Consider the following 20497-nt stretch of genomic DNA (forward strand, 5'->3'; position numbering starts at 1 on the left):
TAACAAACACTTGCGGTGGTATCCACACAAAGAATTGTCTCTCTTTATTAGATTCTTCCTATCAAATAATGTCGCCAACTTGTGTCAATAAATGGGCTAATGGTTTTTTCGGAATAATCGCTGGCGTCGATACCCCGCAACTCCCGTCTTCAAGTAGTGTATTTTGATCGAGGAAATATTTTTACGGACAAAATCATCGACTCTTTGCTCAGAAACGACGTACTTATTCGAGGAATTGACATACTTAAGAGAAGACTGGCAGGAACTTGACAGGATTCCGCTCAGAAAAGCATTTCAACGCGATTGTCGAATAATTTCTAACTACTAGAAGAAAAAAAAACCTTGTTCATCCTGTTTTTGTTTTTCAACGGATCCTTAAATGATATGTTCCATTCAATGAAATGTGTGCTTACAATAGACGCGTCTCGTTTCAAGTTATTATTATTATTTTTTTTATTGTCAAAATATTCTGCTTGCCTTCGGGTGCACCTGTTTTGAGCTACATTAAGGATTGCTGTGGAAGTGACAATAAATACACGTCTGGGGAGATTCAAGTAATACAGTCCATAGCAATTCCTCCAGGACGCCGAAAAGTGCGAACTGGGATTCTAAAAAAACGTGAGTAACACTTGGTTAAGAGGAAAAGACGTCCAGTGACGTTCGCATGATTAGTCAGATCTCACTGATAGCGTGTAGCAAATTGGAGTCGATCATACAAAGCAGCTTCCCAGTCTGTAATGAAACTCCTTGTGGAAAATGACTCTCACCTGTTTGGAGTTGCTGGACCATAGTCGCGAAAATGTCAAATCCTTTTGTATTTCTATTTTATGTTGTCGGTTTAGCCTTGGTTCAAAGCAGAGACGTTAAGCTAGCTGTATTACTCCCTTGGTCCGGAGAATTGGGCTTTGAAGACAAATTTGGGAATACTATACAATTGGCCATTTCAAGCATCAACAACAACAATATTATTTTACCAGACAATAACTTAACTTATGTTCTGAAAGACACAAAAAACGACCCAGGTATTGGCCTACAAGCAGTGGCAGACTTATGGAGATTTGAGAATCCATTTGTGGATGTGTTCATAGGTCCAGGAATGAATGAAGTTTGCAAACCAACAGAGCTGTTAGCAAAACAGTGGAATATCCCAGTCATATCATGGGGTTGCTCTAAGAGCGGAGCAGACAATTCAAATCATTATTCAACACTTTCAAGGATCAAATCTTTTGGTAGAACGAACCCTGTAAACTCATCGAGCGCTCTTAGGAGTATTTTAAAACATTTTGGGTGGAAAACAGTCGTACTAATACATTCTTTGGAGGACGCCTGGAGACATTTAGCCAAAACTATCTCAGAAGATCTCCATAGACGCGAAGTTACCGTAGCTTTGGAATTTCCATTTTCTACTGTAAATAATTATGGAGAATTCCTGAATAAGGCAAGGGAAAAAACTAGAGGTAAGTTGAAAATGTTTATCTGATAATGATTATTTATTGCGGTGGCCATTTTATTCGAGGGGCTTACTTTTATTATCTGATGTATAGAACTTCCTAAAAGATATATATTATCACTTTTAAATTGTTCAAATTTCATTTTTTTTATCGCAAAAAAGAAAAAAGGCTAATGTAGAGCCTCTTAGATACTATCTTAGATATAATAGAAATTCGGTGACGTATTTGTTTTTAAGTGTTTGGATTGAACATGTGTTTATCAAATTAATGGAGGGATAAATAAATAAAAGGGTAAAATAATTTTATGCTTTCAGAAATTTCCGTGTGAGAAGGAGGTCCCAGAATTCTTATAATTTTCTTTCTTAATGTCACAACTTTTCTAATTATAGAACTGAGATATTGTCGGATATGGCGATTTAATCATCTTCAAAGACTGCCTTGTTCAATTAAAATAAAATAAAAATATCACAGAAACACATGGTATACCCTAAAGTAATTCAAGTAAAATTAAAGTAATTCAACGTACCATAACCTTTCAATAAAGGTAAACATTCTCAAATATTCGTTTTAACTGTAAAAATTGGCTTAAAATGCGTTATAGGCCTGTTGTCATGGAGACCGCAAATATGGCAATAACATCTCTTATTTCAGATCGGTTATAACTCTCTTCCTGTGTCTAAAGTACCCATTATCGTGTTTCAATTAAATCTAAAAAAATATTTTTCAAGGGCTTTGAACTATCTGTGTATTGTGGAACAAAGAAACATTTAGCAAGACAACGAAAAGCTTATTGAAAAAGTGGATAAACCAACGTGTTCATGCTTTCAAATTTTTCGGAAATTTCCTGTATTAAATAATACAATTTTTATTCTTAGAAAACTGATTATCTAGGCGTTCATTATGGTATTAGAGCTCAGAGCAACTCATTTTTCATATACCTTAGTATAGGAATCATGCCACGGTGTAACATTACACAGAAGTCTTTAAAATATATTTCCTTAGCGCAAATCCTTGTTTTAAAATATATCTAAAAGCTAAACTTGTTCAATGTGAACATTTTATTGCCTTTTTTAATTTATTTTCTTGCACTGGCGAACGTGACGTTAAAAAGTGCATTTAAACTGTATGACCAATGTCCATGGAATTCTTCTCTAGAAATTATTTTGAAATCTGCTTAAAGTGACATACACCTATTTCAGAATTGTTTTTTTTAGCGCAAATGTTAAATGGCAATCGCCAAATGGTTATAATGTTGTCATCAGAAAATACCATGGGATTTGTTCTGAATACCGGAAAATGTGAATAACTCGTGCGATTAGATTAATTATCTTTATTCTTAGGGATATACATTATACCTAAAAGCAACGATAAGTTTTGCCACTCGTCATTTGCACTGACTTTTTTAGCGAGTGGGCGGACCAAACCGGAAGTTATGGACGCCCAAGAATTTTTCCATCGTATAATGGATGCTTTTATAAACCTCGCGCGCTTTAAAACAGTGGAAAATTTTCAGGTAAAAATAAAACGAGGACAAAAAGGTATTTATCATACAGCGAGAAAACTTTTAATCGCAATTTTTTTTTTTTTTTTTTTTTTTTTTTTTTTTTTTGCAGACCGTACAAGAAAGAAACTATGGCCTATAATTTACAAAGCGTGCGTTGCTATTTAAAGTTTTTGGATACGAACAAAAAGCGTTCTCTAATTGACATCCGTGAATTGCCAGTGCATAAGAACACAACAGAATTTTCCTATTATTTTCTCTCAATCAAAAATGCGATTAATTCTGGCCTACTTATTGGCTAACTTTCTTTAAAATTTGCCTTGGTCGTGGCCCTGTTAGCGGGAATCGCACCATAACTTTAAAGCGAGCGATTTTTCATACTTTAACCAGGCGTATCTGACAAAGATAATCTACAACCAACAACGAATATGCCACATAATATGTATCTGTCAACCACAAGTCTAAAATTGTGTTTTTGTTTGAATAAGTAATTCGACGATAGCATGTGCGTCCAATTCTACATTTCCTGTTTCTTTCAAAAGGTTAATACATTTCATTTTTCTTTTTTTTTTTTTTACTTGACTTTAGCACCTTTAATTTCCGGATAGTTTTTTTTTATTTATTTCTATGCATGCTTGTTTGACTTAATTTTTGGACGTATTTTCATTGTATTTTGCGATAATAGGAGCCGGAGATTTAAATTACCGAAAAAGAATAAAGCTAGCCTTTTCTTCGATTTTTTTTTTCGAAAGTTATTATCTGTTGTTTTCCGATTTTCTTTTCCTCACTAGATATTCAATAATGCAAAAAGTCACTTTTTAAAAGTTTAAATTTGTGCTTCCTAAGATATACACTCTTTTATTTTATTAGAACATCTTTTATAAGAACGTCCAGCCTGAGATATCACCAAAAATTTCAGAACATCCTAAGAACATGTCAAGGCTCAGATAGCAAAAAAAATGTTTCTCTTTTTTTTTAAGTCCTGATGCGTTTTAAAATGCAGAATCAAATTGTGCTCATAGTAACAACCTTATTATTGCTATTGATCAGTGTATTTCTCTTCCTAAAAAGTCATTTGGTATTATATTCTTATATACACTAAAATTTATGAACATCGTTAAGAACATATATTCAGCATTAAAATGCCCCAAAAATAAGAACGGCCCAGCTGAACGGCCCAAATGAAAATTAGACGTTCTTATAAAAAAAAGAGGGTGCAATGAATACAGGAAGGCGGAATATTCTAGAAAATGAATTCAAATAGTAGCTCATAACTTTATGCAGAACAAACAAAACATAACGCTGTAAGTCATTTTTGTTATTGTCAGGTTTCGTGTGACGAAAGTATGCCATCTATGTATCTTTGCAGTAGTAAGATAACAAAATTTAAAATTTTTTGCAAGCTTAGATTCTATTTTTAATTTAACATCGTGTATGGATCCACCATCTTTTTTATTTCTAGTTTTTGAATTTCTTAAAAAGAAACGTCTTGTGCCATTAATATGCTCAATGGCTGACAGTGCCGCCTCCTTTGTGCATTTGATGAGGATAATATATGACGCCATCTGACGATTCTTTCCGTGCCAGCTATTATCTTAACAGGGGCACTAAGTAATTATGAGTTGAGAAAAGCGACGCATAATTTAACGTGTCTTGTTATCTCATTATCTTCTTTATCTTTTATTTATAAATCTTCGTGCCGTTGTGTTTATAACGTATAGAGTTTGTAATCCGAGAGCTCCACAAAGGGAGAAGGGGGGGGGAGGCAAGGGTTTCAAGAAAGGGGGGGATTCAATGTTCTTTCGTGTATTTCCTTATATTTTTTTGGTTATTTCAAAGCCGAATATCTGAAAATAGGGGGCCTACCCCTAAATCCGCCCCTGCTGTTTGTATTTTTTTCCTTATCCGATACTTTAGAGAATGACCTTATCTCTCAGCCTAGTTAAAATTTGCCATGTGATTGGTCTTCCATTTATTTCTTCCTTCTTCCGTAAACGTGATGTGTCGTGTTCTTCTGTATTCATACCTAGTTTTATCTAAAACTGTGGACGAACGTATGAAATAGTAAACACACTTAACAGTAACTGAAGCACGCGCTTTTCGGTTAACTAGCAAAAGAACCAAATCCCTTGTTGTTTGTTTGCTTTTTCAGTTTTTGTTCTTCTTTGCTATGCAATGCAAGTCGGTGAAATCATGCAGGCCGCAAGAAACCATGGTCTAGCAAATGGCAACTACGCGTTCGTGACAGTCGATCTCGATTTTGATGTTCCCCATGGTGATGTCACACATGGTGATGTCACACTCGTGCAGCAGTTCCGGCGAAATGGGACACTGGATGGATTGATAGAGATTGCTGTCAACCCAGTGCTGCAGAGCGCTAAGTTCACGGACTTGGAAAGGAGAGCACATGGAGGAGCTGGCAGAGGGTTTAAGGTGAGATGGGGTAGGTTAGAGATAGCTAGCAGAGGGGCTTAGGTGAGATTGGGTGGGTTAGAGATAGCTAGCAGAGGGGCTAAGGTGAGACGGGGTGGGTTAGAGATAGCTAGCAGAGGGGCTAAGGTGAGATTGGGTGGGTTAGAGATAGCTAGCAGAGGGGCTAAGGTGAGACGGGGTGGGTTAGAGATAGCTAGCAGAGGGGCTAAGGTGAGATTGGGTGGGTTAGAGATAGCTAGCAGAGGGGCTAAGGTGAGACTGGGTGGGTTAGAGATAGCTAGCAGAGGGGCTAAGGTGAGATTGGGTGGGTTAGAGATAGCTAGCAGAGGGGCTAAGGTGAGACTGGGTGGGTTAGAGATAGCTAGCAGAGGGGCTAAGGTGAGATTGGGTGGGTTAGAGATAGCTAGCAGAGGGGCTAAGGTGAGACTGGGTGGGTTAGAGATAGCTAGCAGAGGGGCTAAGGTGAGATTGGGTGGGTTAGAGATAGCTAGCAGAGGGGCTAAGGTGAGACTGGGTGGGTTAGAGATAGCTAGCAGAGGGGCTAAGGTGAGATTTGATGGAGTATAGATAGCTAAAAAAGGGTAACAGTGAGATGAGATTGCTGGCAGAGGAGTTAAGGTGATATGGGGCGGGGATAGAGCTAGTAGAGGGGCTAAGGTGAGATAGGTTGGAGGAAGGTCTAGTAAAGGGGTTAAGGTGATATGAGGTGGGGATAGAGCTAGTAGAGGGGCTAAGGTGAGATAGGTTGGGGGAAGGTCTAGTAGAGGGGTTAAGGTGATATGGGGTGGGGATAGAGCTAGTAGAGGGGCTAAGGTGAGATAGGTTGGGGGAAGGTCTAGTAGAGGGGTTAAGGTGATATGGGGTGGGGATAGAGCTAGTAGAGGGGCTAAGGTGAGATAGGTTGGGGGAAGGTCTAGTAGAGGGGTTAAGGTGATATAGGGCGGGGACAGAGCTAGTAGAGGGGCTAAGGTGAGATAGGTTGGGGGAAGGTCTAGTAAAGGGGTTAAGGTGATATAGGGCGGGGATAGAGATAGTAGAGGGGCTAAGGTGAGATAGGTTGGAGGAGGTCTAGTAGAGGGGTTAAGGTGATATGGGTTGGGGATAGAGCTAGTAGGGGGGCTAAGGTGAGATAGGTTGGAGGAGGTCTAGTAGAGGGGTTAAGGTGATATGGGTTGGGGATAGAGCTAGTAGGGGGGCTAAGGTGAGATAGGTTGGAGGAGGTCTAGTAGAGGGGTTAAGGTGATATGGGTTGGGGATAGAGCTAGTAGGGGGGCTAAGGTGAGATAGGTTAGGGGAAGGTCTAGTAGAGGGGTTAAGGTGATATGGGTTGGGGATAGAGCTAGTAGGGGGGCTAAGGTGAGATAGGTTGGGGGAAGGTCTAGTAGAGGGGTTAAGGTGATATAGGGCGGGGATAGAGCTAGTAGAGGGGTTAAGGTGAGATAGGTTGGGGGAAGGTCTAGTAGAGGGGTTAAGGTGATATAGGGCGGGGATAGAGCTAGTTGAGGGGCTAAGGTGAGATAGGTTGGGAGAAGGTCTAGTAAAGGGGTTAAGGTGATATAGGGCGGGGATAGAGCTAGTAGAGGGGCTAAGGTGAGATAGGTTGGAGGAAGGTCTAGTAAAGGGGTTAAGGTGATATAGGGCGGGGATAGAGCTAGTAGAAGGGCTAAGGTGAGATAGGTTGGGGGAAGGTCTAGTAGAGGGGTTAAGGTGGGCGGGGACAGAGCTAGTAGAGGGGCTAAGGTGAGATAGGTTAGAGGAGGTCTAGTAGAGGGGTTAAGGTGATATGGGGTGGGGATAGAGCTAGTAGAGGGGCTAAGGTGAGATAGGTTGGGGGAAGGTCTAGTAAAGGGGTTAAGGTGATATAGGGCGGGGATAGAGATAGTAGAGGGGCTAAGGTGAGATAGGTTGGAGGAGGTCTAGTAGAGGGGTTAAGGTGATATGGGTTGGGGATAGAGCTAGTAGGGGGGCTAAGGTGAGATAGGTTGGAGGAGGTCTAGTAGAGGGGTTAAGGTGATATGGGTTGGGGATAGAGCTAGTAGGGGGGCTAAGGTGAGATAGGTTGGGGGAAGGTCTAGTAGAGGGGTTAAGGTGATATAGGGCGGGGATAGAGCTAGTAGAGGGGTTAAGGTGAGATAGGTTGGGGGAAGGTCTAGTAGAGGGGTTAAGGTGATATAGGGCGGGGATAGAGCTAGTTGAGGGGCTAAGGTGAGATAGGTTGGGAGAAGGTCTAGTAGAGGGGTTAAGGTGATATGGGTTGGGGATAGAGCTAGTAGGGGGGCTAAGGTGAGATAGGTTGGGGGAAGGTCTAGTAGAGGGGTTAAGGTGATATGGGTTGGGGATAGAGCTAGTAGGGGGGCTAAGGTGAGATAGGTTGGGGGAAGGTCTAGTAGAGGGGTTAAGGTGATATAGGGTGGGGATAGAGCTAGTAGAGGGGTTAAGGTGAGATAGGTTGAGGAAGGTCTAGTAAAGGGCTGAGGTGAGATGGGGCTATCAAATAGGGCTAGCAGAAGGGGGTTAGACGGGGCATAGCAAAAGTTAGGAGTGCGGTAAGGTGAGACAAAGCTAGATAATCCAACGCTAGTATTCTCGTTAAACGCGCACAATGATACAAATGTAGCCCGAGTAATTTGAGTATATGTGCAATGGGTTAACAAAAGTGTTACAAATGTAAAGAAAAGCGCAACCTTTTCAATGACGTTTTCCCGTTGAGCGTGTTATGATTGATGTTGTAGTTATCTCCCTATGCGGCTTACGTGCACGATGCCATCACACTTTACGCGTACGCACTTCACGACACGATCACGCAAGGCGGCAACATCACCGACGGGCTGAACATCACGAGGAACGTGCCCGGGAAGTCATTCGAGGGTAAGGAGGGTGCAAAATGTACCATTACCAGCATTTGTACCGATGCTACCACCATCAAGGTCAAGGTCATTATAATAATTTTTATTATCATCATTAACATCATCACCATTATCATCATCATATGCCAGTATCATCTAGTTAATGTGAGTGACGACTTCCCTTTGTCTCAAGAGACAATGAAGTATGTACCAGGTTCAGTCCGTTGTTAAGTTGCGGCGCGTACTCTATAGACCGATTTTGGAACGGCAGCATAGTAATCATCATCATCATCATCGTCGTCGTCACCATCATCATCGTCATCATAACGACCACCATCATCATCACCATTTCTCATCGCCTTCTTTATCATCAACAACAATCATCATCACTACCAGCACCATTCTCGTTTTCATCGTCATCATCATTATCATAATCATCATCGTTTCCTTTACCATTTTTATCACCACCAACATGTCAAATATAACCATCATGATTACTGTCATACCATCATGGTCGGATGAAGTCAGCGACATTTAAACATAGTCGTTGTTCCTAATGCAGTTGTTTCATTATTCACCTATATATGCCTGTTGCAGACTCTTCATCTATAGGTATATCAGGTTTGGTATGAAGAGGATGAACTACAACATAAAATCGTTATCATCATCATCATCATCATCACTAAATTCTGCTCTTTTTTATAATTTGTAGGTATGTCAGGGAAAGTGGTTATGGATGGACAGGGCGGCCGCATTCCCTTCTACGCACTTCGTAACGTCCAAAACGGGTCGCTTGTCGAGATTGCGACCATCAACTCCAGCAGTCTGGAGTTTAACGTGAATGCTAGTCTAAGATGGCCTGGAGGTGCTGCTATGACTCCCAGAGACGTATCGCAACCAGTAACTAAGAATCGTAAGTATAGCTGGAGTAGCTGGATCAAAGCGGACAAAAAAAGCTCAAGTTTTATTTACACGTGCCTGTTTGGAGTAATTTTGCCACGTTCCATGTTATCGCGACATTTAAGCTTTGTTGTTGCAAGGCGAATATATTTCTTCTGTGTATTCATTCGTCCTATTTTCGAATATCGGTGCGTCCTTTCTATCTGAACGTCCGTCTCTGTCCTCCGTCCGATGGACCCCTTTTCCAACCACCTGCCCGTCCGACAAATGTTTGGTTTTTATTGTCCAATTTTATTGTTTCTAATATAGCACCCAGTGGTGGAGAAGCCGTGGAAGTGTACATCTCTGTGCCCCTCGTTATACTGTTTGTTGTATGCGGGGGATTCATTGGCATGTTTCTGTACAAAAGGTCAGTTGACATTCCGAACATGCTCATGTCTATGTATAGTCTGTACTGTATTGCTCTAAACTAAATTTCGCTACTCTAGATTCAGCTTTGTTGCTCGAGAACTTTATTGCGTTATATTACATAATTGGTCAACATTTGAACCGTACGGAAATAGGGTCTTCTTTTTCGCTGAGCTAGTTAGCATTTTAAGCTCCATGTACATAACGACAACATCAGTCAGCAAAAGCCCATAGTGTAAACAGCGCCGACATAAGTTAGCATTTAAATCCCGGAGAAAACAGCGCCAATATCAGTCAGCAAAGCCCAGTGTAAATAGCTTTTGGGAGTCAAAATCCAAAGCCCATAGTGTTAACAGCGCCGACATCAGTAAGCAATACCTTCACCGCTTCTTTCGACTGATTATAAGTCAAAGGGAAATAATAGCTAAATACTTCACAGCACCCCCTAAGCGGGTGCAAATACGGTCGATTGACAAAACGTTGTCGTCAACCGGCTTCGCGACTATGCGCGTATAACTTCAAGCTTAGACGCGGTGGCTAATATATGCAGCAAGGTTTTTAAGTGTTTTTTTTACCGACGCTTACATGCGGGCTTGACGCATTGTTGCGAAAACGTTTGACGACAACGTTTTTACAATCGACTGTATAACCTTACACTTAGATGTAAAATGGTCTGCTCTTTGACTGTTTTTAACGCACCCGTGTCTCGTATAATTGCAGGTCTAATAGGATACGTGACGTGTCGTCGATGATCATCAAGTACGAGGATATCGAGTTGTCTGGAATCGTGGGAGGAACAAACAGCCGCCGAACCTTCTCCTTCAGGGTAATCTTGTTATTGTTACCAGTAGAGGATGAGGAGGGATGGAGGGGGGGGGGAACAAGGTCCAGACTTGGGGAATGTTGCGTAGACCCACTTGATTACTCTTTACCTGATAACCCTTTACTTGATTACTCTACCCTTTACTTGATTACTCTACCATAAACTAGGAATAGGAAGAGGACCCTTTTAAATTCTTTTTAATTTTAAAACATTTTGCTCTAATTATTAGAGTCAAGGAGTGTCTGCTGTTTCTGACCGATCTTCGCTACTTATTCCTGCTCAGAGATACGCACTTGTCGGGAGATACAAGGTACTGACTGGGAGGGGTGGGGGAGGGGAAGATGAAAGGGGGAGGGGAAGGGTGATTGGTTGAAGGGGGAAGGGAGGGTAATTGGTTGGAGTGAAAGGGAAGGGTGATTGGTTGAAGGAAGAAGAAAAGATTATTGGTTTGAGGGGAAGGGAGGGTGATTGGTTGGAGGGGAAGGAAGGGTGATTGGTTGGAGGGGAAGGAAGGGTGATTGGTTGGAGGGGGAAGAAAAGGTGATTGGTTGGAGGGGGAAGGAAGGGTGATTGGCTGGAGGGGGTAGAAAGGGTGATTGGTTGGAGGGGGAAGGAAGGGTAATTGGTTGGAGTGAAAGGGAAGGGTGATTGGTTGAAGGAAGAAGAAAAGATGATTGGTTTGAGGGGAAGGGAGGGTGATTGGTTGGAGGGGAAGGAAGGGTGATTGGTTGGAGGGGGAAGGAAGGGTGATTGGTTGGAGGAGGAAGGAAGGGTGATTGGTTGGTGGAGGAAGAAAAGGTGATTGGTTGAAGGGGAAGGAAGGGTGATTGGTTGGAGGGGAAGGAAGGGTAATTGGTTGGAGGAGGAAGGAAGGGTGATTGGTTGGAGGGGGAAGGAAGGGTGATTGGTTGGAGGGGGATGGAAGGGTGATTGGTTGGAGGAGGAAGGAAGGGTGATTGGTTGGAGGGAAAGGGAGGGTGATATGGCTAGAGGGGGTAGGGAAGGGTGATTGATTGGAGAGAGAAGGGGTGGAGAGATGGGTGGTGGTGATGGATAGTGGATGAAAAGAAGGAGGGCTGATAGGTGAAGGTAGTAGGAAGGCTAGATGCTTGGAGGCGGGTGGGGGATTGGGAGAGCGACATATGGATTAGAAATGGACGGTTGATTGTTTGGGAGAGAGGGCAGTGTTTGGAAGGGGATGAAAGAGGTCGATTTGGAGCCAGAAGAGGTTTTATCGTTTTGTATTCATTGTATTTATTGTTTCTTTCTTCCCCTTGTTCCCTTCTTTATTTACCTAATCTTCTAACACATTTATTCACAATTTTATTTTGATATTTTACCAATTTCAAACATAAGGTTCTGACTGTATTTTTCAATTAAAACTATATATTCACATTTTACGAATGTTTCAGAATAGACCAGTTTTTGTCAAGAAGATTAGGAGGAGAAGCGTGAGCCTAAATGAGGAGATCGTCAGGGAGCTCTATGAGGTAAGAGCAAGCGACTGATATCTTATAGTATTCACATAGTTTTAAAACGGAATCTTTAATGTACGTTGCCGATAATAAACTTCCAAATAGTCCACTAAATTGTGGGCAATGTGGAAATCTCAAAGATTATGTGAAACCTTTAAAGGGTATACGACCTTTTTGTACTTATGTTTCCATTCATAGCGATAGTGTCGAAAATGTTGTCTACATTTGTGTGTATATGTAAGTGTACAAAATTACCGTCACATTATAATTTCAGGTTCATAAGTTATCCCACGTGAATATTAACCCATATATAGGAGTGTGTATCACCGCGCCTAACATCTGTATCGTATCGGAGGCCTGTGGCCGAGGGAGCCTGGCGGTGAGTGTATAAAACACTTATTAAAGCAGGGATGGGTATCTCATATCTGAGGTCGTTTATCTGGCCGTTTTGTCAGATCCGTATACTAAGGGTGGGGTGGGTAAGTAAGTACGTTATTCAGGTCGGAGGCCATGCGTTCTTTGCGGGCCGCCCCTAAATGATTTTTGGGGCCGACGAAAGAAAGCGCTTGATCCTTGTGCATGGTATGTCATCTGGCCTAGTTTTCAAATCGCTTGCGAGGGGAGGGGCCAATAAGAAGGTAACAATATTTGGTTTGAACTGTGTATGAGGGATGGAGGTCAAGCGAGTGTGAATGCTCTAAGAGTCTCACTGACTGATAATATTTTTGGTAGATCGACTGACTTATTTTATACTTATATCCTTACATACCTATACTTATGTACAGGATGTCCTTATCAACGATGACATCAAGCTTGACTGGACCTTTAAGATGTCATTTGCCACTGATATCGCAGCGGTAAGAGGACTCTGGTGCCAGCTCAGATACCTTAAGTCGCGTTTAATCGCTCTTTGTTGCAATGCCCATAGTAAGAAGACTACTAAGTAAAGGTCAGACAAATTTTACTGCTCAACTTTACGCCCTTATAGTCACCTAAAGTCGTTGAAGTTGCCTAACGACTAGTCAAACTCGATGGCTAAAGTCAATTAAATTTGATTTAAATCACGCAAAAATGATGGTAACTTTTAGGCATATGAGTGTCCTCTTTAAATATCAGTAATAGGTCTCTAGCGATATTATTCGGCTAGCTAACTGTCGTGCAAGTTTTATCAGCTTTACGATGTTTTTAGCGTCTAATTGTGGAGCGGAGGGGGTACTACTGCTTAACACTCTCGGTGGGGACAACATTTTTTACGTCTCGTTTACAACAGGGTATGGAAGCCTTGCATGCAAGTGAGGTTAGTTTCCATGGTAACCTGACGTCATCTAACTGTCTTGTTGACCGGATGTGGGTGTGTAAAATTGCCGATTATGGGCTGCAGCGCTTCAGCAAACACACGTACGAGCCTGAAGAGCAGCTAACGGGGCAGACAGGTAAAAGTGTCATGTGGTAGAACCTGTCAATCAATCTTTTGTCACGTGGTACGCAGACGGCCTTTTTTATACCATGTACGCAATATTTATGGTTTAGATAGGAGGAATTAGAATGAGCCACGTTTTGCATAATATATCAATCTTTTTTTTGTCGGGTTTTCGTCGCCCTAGACCTGTTTATGTCAAGAAATTCCACGTAAACTTGCATGAATTCGTGTTTACTATGATTTTGCAGGCCGCCATTATGAAACAGGCCCAGGCCCTAGCAATTCTTTACCAACACAGGTTTCCCGCGCGCTAGCCCCAGGCTCTATGAAACCATTTAGAAAAGCGACTGCTATTTAGTGAATAAACCCCTTCTGGCGGCTGGGATATCGCTGGATAATGTAGAAGGATGAGAAATGGTATTAAAAATAAACAGTTAGCCGAGAAGCGAAGCTTCGAGGGCAACTGTGAAATTTCGAGGACCATTATCTCATCCGCGGGCATAATCCGCCGATATCACAGTGAGCCAAAGAAGGGGTTTATTTATTTTATATCCCAGTGACTACACTGGAAATGCGAAAAGAATACAATACACAAAAACTGGAAATCGACTCTGCCAAATTTTCGTCTTTAATAAGACTTCTTCAGTCTGCCCTAAAGACGATTAAAGACGAAAATTTGGCAGAGTCGATTTCCAGATTTTGTGTATTGTATTCATTGTTCTGGTACGAGATCGCGACAGTTTGGGCTTTTTGATTCTATTGGAAATGCGAAAAGTGTATTCTGCGCGCTTTGACGTGCACTGAAATGACGCCACGAGCGCGCATTGTTATTTTTGCAATTCGCGAAAGATAACAATCCATGCAACAATTTTTTATTAGAAAAAAAAATACAAGCTCAAAACTTGCATTTCACTGATGGCTTTACACCTAGACTGTTTTCTTATTGTTCTGCTGAGAGCTGGAATATAAATTTAAGCAAAAGTTTTCAATTTTGAAATCTTCTGCGCGCGCTGACGTGCACGGGAATGACGCCACGAGCGCGCGCTGTTGTGAAGTTCTTTGTCTTTAATTTTTCTTTCGCGTTTCAGGATAAATTCTAAAAAATATATATTGATGATTGTTCTATGAAAGAAATGAAACATTCTTTCCTTGCCTTTTTAGCGTTTTGAAAACCATGGTTTTTTGTTTGAGGAGTTATTGAGCAGACGAAAAGCGAGTTTTGACTGCACAAAAATGTTCATAGCACAGATTTCACTTTGCTTGGACGTTATCGACTGATGTTTGTCCTGTGAAAATGTGCATGTGACCCGTATTGACCAATGAGTGCGCGTGAAAATTAATCACTGGGATATAATGATTGATATCAAACTCAGCCAGGATATGCAGGGCAATACCAATGCTTGTTGACATTCTTTTCTAATTACAGCGAAGTTATGGATGGCCCCGGAGCACATGCGCAATGCAAGCAGCACAGGCTCGCAGCCGGGTGATGTGTATAGTTTTGGTGTTATACTCAGTGAAATCGTGACAAGATGCGAACCGTTTGAAACCCTACGCGCAACGACATCAGTACATGGTAAGCTTTGATGATGACAATGATAATGATGATGACAACAACAATGACGACAATAATAATCACGATGGTAGTGGTGCTGGTTATTATGATGACTAAGATGACGATGACAAATTTCTACGATAATTATGATGATGATGATGATACTGCAATGATGACAATAATAGATAGTAGTTGTGTTGGTTATTATGGTGATGACTTAGATCATGACAAATGCAATGACGACGATGATGATGGTGATGGTGATGATGATGACAGCGACAAAATGATGATTTACAACGGGACACAGCAAGATGTCAGCGGTCGCAAACGCTTTTTTAGCTCGCGGATAAAGCTAAAGCAAGCGCCGTCTTCTTTTCATCGTCTTAAATCCTAAGGTCCTTTATAATGTAGCCTCTTCTCCTAAGATTCAGTGATGGGGGATTTATAACTATGGTAGTTCGATAACGACTATCGTTCATCCATTTAAAGGGGCAGCGTCATGGTACTGCGCATGCCTGGAGTCAGTGTTTATTGTCGGCTTTTAATTGTCTACACACAGTTGAACTTTAATCTGTCAATGCCTTGTTTAATAATACGCAATATTTTATTGAAAACTATGTTTATTGACAGTTTGAGGTCATTTCCTTTGAATTTAAGTATCCCATATGCACCAAAGGCTCATAAGTCAATATTAGAATTTGACTAAAATTCATTGTGTTTGGGCTGCAAAGCTCTTACCATGACACTGCCCCTTTAAGCATCGCGATTCTCTATTCTTGTAATAGAGATCCTGCGACGGATAATGTCGACCGAGTTCCCGCCACTCCGCCCCACGCTGAATGCAGACGACTGTGACCCAACAATCACCAAGTTCATCAAGCAGTGCTGGTCCGAGGAGCCTTCAGCCAGACCGACCTTCAGGGACATCAAGAAGAGCATGCGCAAGATCAACGGTGGAAGGTCAGTGGATACGATACATGCGCGCATGCGTTACCCAGAGACGGTCGCACTGGTCGGAGCACGGGCTGTAGGATAGTTCTACTCCAGAGCTAATGTCTTGCTAGTGTTGAATAAACCACATATTCCTTCACATATTTGCCTTGCTTCCGCTCCTTCCTCCACTATTTGGTGTGGACATTTTGAGGCGCGTTTTTTTTTTTCAATTTTTTTCCCATATTTGAACTAAAGATGTTTTATGTATAGAGCATAATCCTCTGAGTTATTTTTGTACTTCCAAAATGCGGAAAATGTTGATTTTTCTTTCATAGAAAACAGCGTCGTTAGCTTCTCTTCTCCCGATCTGTTCTATATCTATCACAATGCGAGGGGCGGCTCTAGAGAGTGCTAGGGGGGCCGTCCCCATATTTTCAGACATTTGGCTTAAAAATGGAAAAACGGAAGAACAATAAGTCCGGCCCCCCCCTTTCTTGAAACTTTTGCTTCGCCCCCCCCCTTTTTTAAACTTCTGGATCCGCCCCTAAATACCGACGATCTAAGAAATCCACCCTTGTTGGCTGCCTATAGCTAAGGATACGTTTACTACCTCAGGTCTTTGCGTCTAGTTGATAGTATGCTGGGAAAGATGGACATTTATAGCAATAACCTCGAGGTGTTAGTCGAGGAACGAACGAGGCAGCTTGAGGCTGAGAAAGCCAAAACGGATCAGCTACTCTACGAAATGCTGCCTAGGTGAGTTTTGGATTAAGGAAAACTTAAAACATTAAAAAAATAACAGCCGTGGTGACGACCAGTCACCATCACCATCACCAGCACCAGCACCATGTTAATTGTCACCACAATTATAGTCGTCATTCTCATTCTCATTGTTAAATAAAATATTTTTTTAAATAAAAATGAATACATGTATAATACAATTACATATATACTATTTTCCTAGGTGTGTATAAAAATATCACTATCGAAAACCGAACATAACTGATAAAAAGAAAAAATAATTCATATAAATATCAAGGTAAAAACAATAATACAAATTGCATCAAAAGCAAGATTTAAGAGTTGGGTTTTAGGGCACCTTTAACAAGTGCAGAATTGACTTTGCTTTAGAGGGAGTTCATTCAATAGTATCGGACTTGTAATAAAAAGTGAACGGTCCCGGATTTGGCGGATTTTCTTTTGGAAATCACCATCACCATCACCATCACCATCACCATCACCATCACCATCACCATCACCATCACCATCACCATCACCATCACCATCACCATCACCATCACCATCACCATCACCATCACCATCACCATCACCATCACCATCACCATCACCATCACCATCACCATCACCATCACCATCACCATCACCATCACCATCACCATCACCATCACCATCACCATCACCATCACCATCACCATCACCATCACCATCACCATATCACCATCACCATCACCATCACCATCATCATCACCATCATCAACTTTTGACGCTTGAAACTCTTACCCAATCTCTCGCGTCTATAGGCCCGTTGCGGACCAGCTGAAGTCTGGGAAGAGCGTGGAAGCGGAGCTTTTTGACCAAGTGACCGTGTTTTTCAGCGACATCGTGGGATTCACCAAGCTATCCTCTTCCAGCACTCCTATACAGGTACAACCTGACGTCACTTCCTGTTATTGGCTTGATTTAAATAAAATGTCGTCCAATCCGGTTTAGGGTGTACAGCTTTGAGCTCTACTCGAAACACTGAGATGCAATACTTATCTGACATAAGTATATATACTTGATGAAAACACCAACATTTCCAAATTGCTGACAATAGGTGACTTGCACTAAGAAATCATGTGACTATTTTCGCGCGCTCAGGCTTTTAGTGGCGAAATATCGATAACAACAAACAACTTATTAAGCTCTTTCAAATTAGCTGGGCCATTTCTTTTTTAGGAGAGCTTATTTTCGTGATATGTTTTTTTGTCGCTTCCTGTGGTGACGGGCGCAGTCATCTCTGTTTTTATTTTGGCTTGAATATGCCACTCAAAAAGTCACCAGATCATCCTATTAAAAACGCCGACAATTCCAGAGCCTATGGTTTCAGGTTATTTTAGTAGAAATATTGTAGATCCTTTTATTCTTGATAAATGCAAAAAGGCATTGTATTTAATTAAAATAATGGCTTATTTATTGCATGCGATGTGAGCCAAATCTAAACCTACTAAACCAACACTAATTATTGCCGTTTAAACGCAGCCTTATGTCCCACTTTTAGTCTAACGCTGCGTTGTTGCGCCCATGGTTGAAATGGCTAAAATGTATTTCAGGTTGTGACGTTTTTGAATGATCTCTACACGTATTTCGACAACATCATTCCGAACTATGACGTCTACAAAGTAAGGTTAAAGGAGTAATCTATAAACTGATCTGGATTGTGTTCCTAGAAAGCAGGTTAACGCTAGCCTAGGGATGAATGCCCTTTTTATCCAATAAAATGTCAAAATAGCCGTGTTTATCCCTGGGTTAGCGCTTACCTGCTTTCTAGGAACCGGGCCCTGTTGGCTTGTATTAGGTAAAAGCTATTGCTGGCTTTGGGATCCCTGTGTTAACATGTGACGGTCTGTATCGGCGGTCTATGGGTTCCCTGTGTTATCACGTGACTTCCTGCTGCCTCAGGTCGAGACGATCGGTGACGCATACATGGTTGTATCGGGTCTGCCAGAGAAAAACCGTGACCGTCACGCAGGGGAGATAGCCACTATGGCGTTACACTTGTTGTGTGACATACGGACCTTCAAGATACGTCATGTACCGGATACAAGTCCCAAGCTGAGAGTTGGAATACACACAGGCAAGAAATGACACAGTCGGAGAGTGAAGATTCCTAAATTACTGTATTGCGTCTGTTTATCTCACATCGAGTAAACAAGGTTTTGGAACAGAATTTTGTTTATTGAAAACGGCGAGTTACGTCTTTCCCCCCTGGGAGGGGGGGACTCTCCAGAAAAAATAGACGGGGGTGATCCGTCACATATAAACTTTCGACCAACTTTTATCCCTTACAGGGTGCTGAAGGATTTTTTCCGATTTTGCTGGTATAAAATTCGACCAACTGCTATTCCTAAGGAGGTGTTATCTGCTATCCCCCGGGGTTAAAAATTCCTTCGACCACACCCAATTTCTGTTGACCACGCCAAAGTGCCATCCCTTAAAATCGATTTTGCCGACGATCATCCCCGTCCGGAGTCCTCCCCCCCCCCCCCCCCCCCCCCCAGGGGTCTTTTCATCCCCGTCCGGAGTCCCCCCCCTTCACCCCCCCGGGGTCTTTTCACTTGCTCATATCCAGGTCTAACGACTCGTCCGGTTCATTAACTCTTAAAGATCTAATAACTCGTCTCTTTTCACTCGCTCTTCTAACGACTTCTACTTTTCACTCTCTCTTTTCACTCTCTCTTTTAAGGACTCGTGTCTTCTTACTCGCTGTTATTAATAATAACTTGTCTTTTCTATCTCATATTCTCAGGTCCTGCGGTTGCTGGCGTTGTAGGAATAAAGAAGCCTCGCTATGACGTATTCGGAGACACAGTAAACGTAGCATCGAGGATGGAGTCAAATGGCGTCCGTGAGTGTAATCTATTAAATTTTAGAGTATTGAGCTTAACAAAAAGATAAAATCTATAATGATATCAGACAAAAAACAATTGTTGTGTGATTTTGGATTGCTCCTCCACATAATAACAATATCTTTCCCTCCTCCTAAAATGGATCAATTCGTCATAGTCAGATAATCATATTTTCCCGTAGCTAATCGAATCCATATCAGTGCCGAGTGCAGAAAGGCGTTGTTGAATCTTGGCGGTTATCATATGGAAAGAAGGGGCGAGATCGAACTCAAGGTAAATGTTAGCATAAGTGAACTTGGTTCATACGCTATATGATGCAAAATAACTAAATATATTTTGTCACTGAAATCGGTCATTTGACATTTATCTGTGCACCATCTCTCAGTATTTCTTGTGATTTTTTCGCAGGGCAAGGGCAAAGTGATCACGTATTTTCTCAATGGGAAAGATGGCTTTAACAGAGTGCGTCCTGAGCCTTCTAACTAACGACGCCGAGCGGTTTTACCGGAAGAAATCTGAGCCTTCCAAAACATTTTTATGTAAAGTATAATACATTTGGCCGTCTAACGGTCAGTTTAAAAGGGTGCAAAGTCATTTGGTTTGATGGGATGCAACCTTGAGCTTTTCAACGGAACGCTGATCGGGTTTAGCAGAGTGCAGGCAGAGTCTTCTAACAGACCGTCGGTCAGTTTAAAAGAGTGCCACTTAAGCCATTTCCGCCGAGGAAGACTTAAATATCCATTGAAATGAGCTTTAAACGAGAGACATTTGTAAATTTGAAAATTGGAAGTAACCAATGGCTTTAAGCATTATGCGATACATTTTTATCATAAGGACAGAGTCTTGTTTAGATACAGCCCCGGATAACCTCGCACACAAGAAATCCTATAAGCACAGCATATTGCACACAAGAAATCTTATAAATGCCGCACCAAGGACGAAAGAAATCGAATAGACACCGCACCAAGAACGCAAAAAATCCTTATAAATGCCGCACCAGGACACAAGAAATCTTATAGACACCGAACCTAGGATACAAAAAAAAAATCTTAGAAACACCGCAGCTAGGATGCAAAAAATCGAATAAACACCGCACCAAGAACGCAAGAAATCCTTATAAATG

The 20497-nt window shown here is 41.6% G+C and overlaps 1 protein-coding gene across 2 annotated transcripts; it reads left to right on the top strand.

Annotated features, from left to right (window-relative positions):
* On the top strand, window positions 1-19955 carry LOC5507622 (atrial natriuretic peptide receptor 1). 2 transcript variants are annotated; one of them, XM_032376323.2, is made up of 20 exons: window positions 10-1457; window positions 5105-5385; window positions 8118-8253; window positions 8944-9144; window positions 9441-9540; window positions 10260-10365; window positions 10592-10672; window positions 11775-11852; window positions 12112-12216; window positions 12623-12694; window positions 13108-13270; window positions 14684-14833; window positions 15598-15772; window positions 16361-16501; window positions 17287-17410; window positions 18079-18147; window positions 18428-18602; window positions 19275-19373; window positions 19556-19647; window positions 19783-19955. In XM_032376323.2, the coding sequence occupies exons 1-20, from the start codon at window positions 800-802 to the stop codon at window positions 19858-19860; spliced, it is 3084 nt and encodes a 1027-aa protein (XP_032232214.1). In that variant the 5' UTR covers window positions 10-799; the 3' UTR covers window positions 19861-19955. The 2 variants fall into 2 exon arrangements, 1 of the variants encoding a protein (XP_032232214.1); XR_004294751.2 differs by lacking the exons at window positions 18428-18602; window positions 19783-19955 and having other exon boundaries at window positions 1-1457.
* The last annotated feature ends 542 nt before the right edge of the window (window positions 19956-20497 follow it).

The sequence above is a fragment of the Nematostella vectensis genome, chromosome 5 (assembly GCF_932526225.1).
Source record: "Nematostella vectensis chromosome 5, jaNemVect1.1, whole genome shotgun sequence".
NCBI lineage: Eukaryota > Metazoa > Cnidaria > Anthozoa > Actiniaria > Edwardsiidae > Nematostella > Nematostella vectensis.

What these genes read in the sequence shown, in the direction of transcription:
- LOC5507622 (XM_032376323.2), top strand. Translation starts at nt 800, where the DNA reads ATGTCAAATCCTTTTGTATTTCTATTTTATGTTGTCGGTTTAGCCTTG. An exon ending in GGCAAGGGAAAAAACTAGAG is followed by an intron (nt 1,458 to 5,104) that starts GTAAGTTGAAAA and finishes TTGCTTTTTCAG; the next exon opens with TTTTTGTTCTTCTTTGCTAT. An exon ending in CTTCCAGCACTCCTATACAG is followed by an intron (nt 17,411 to 18,078) that starts GTACAACCTGAC and finishes AATGTATTTCAG; the next exon opens with GTTGTGACGTTTTTGAATGA.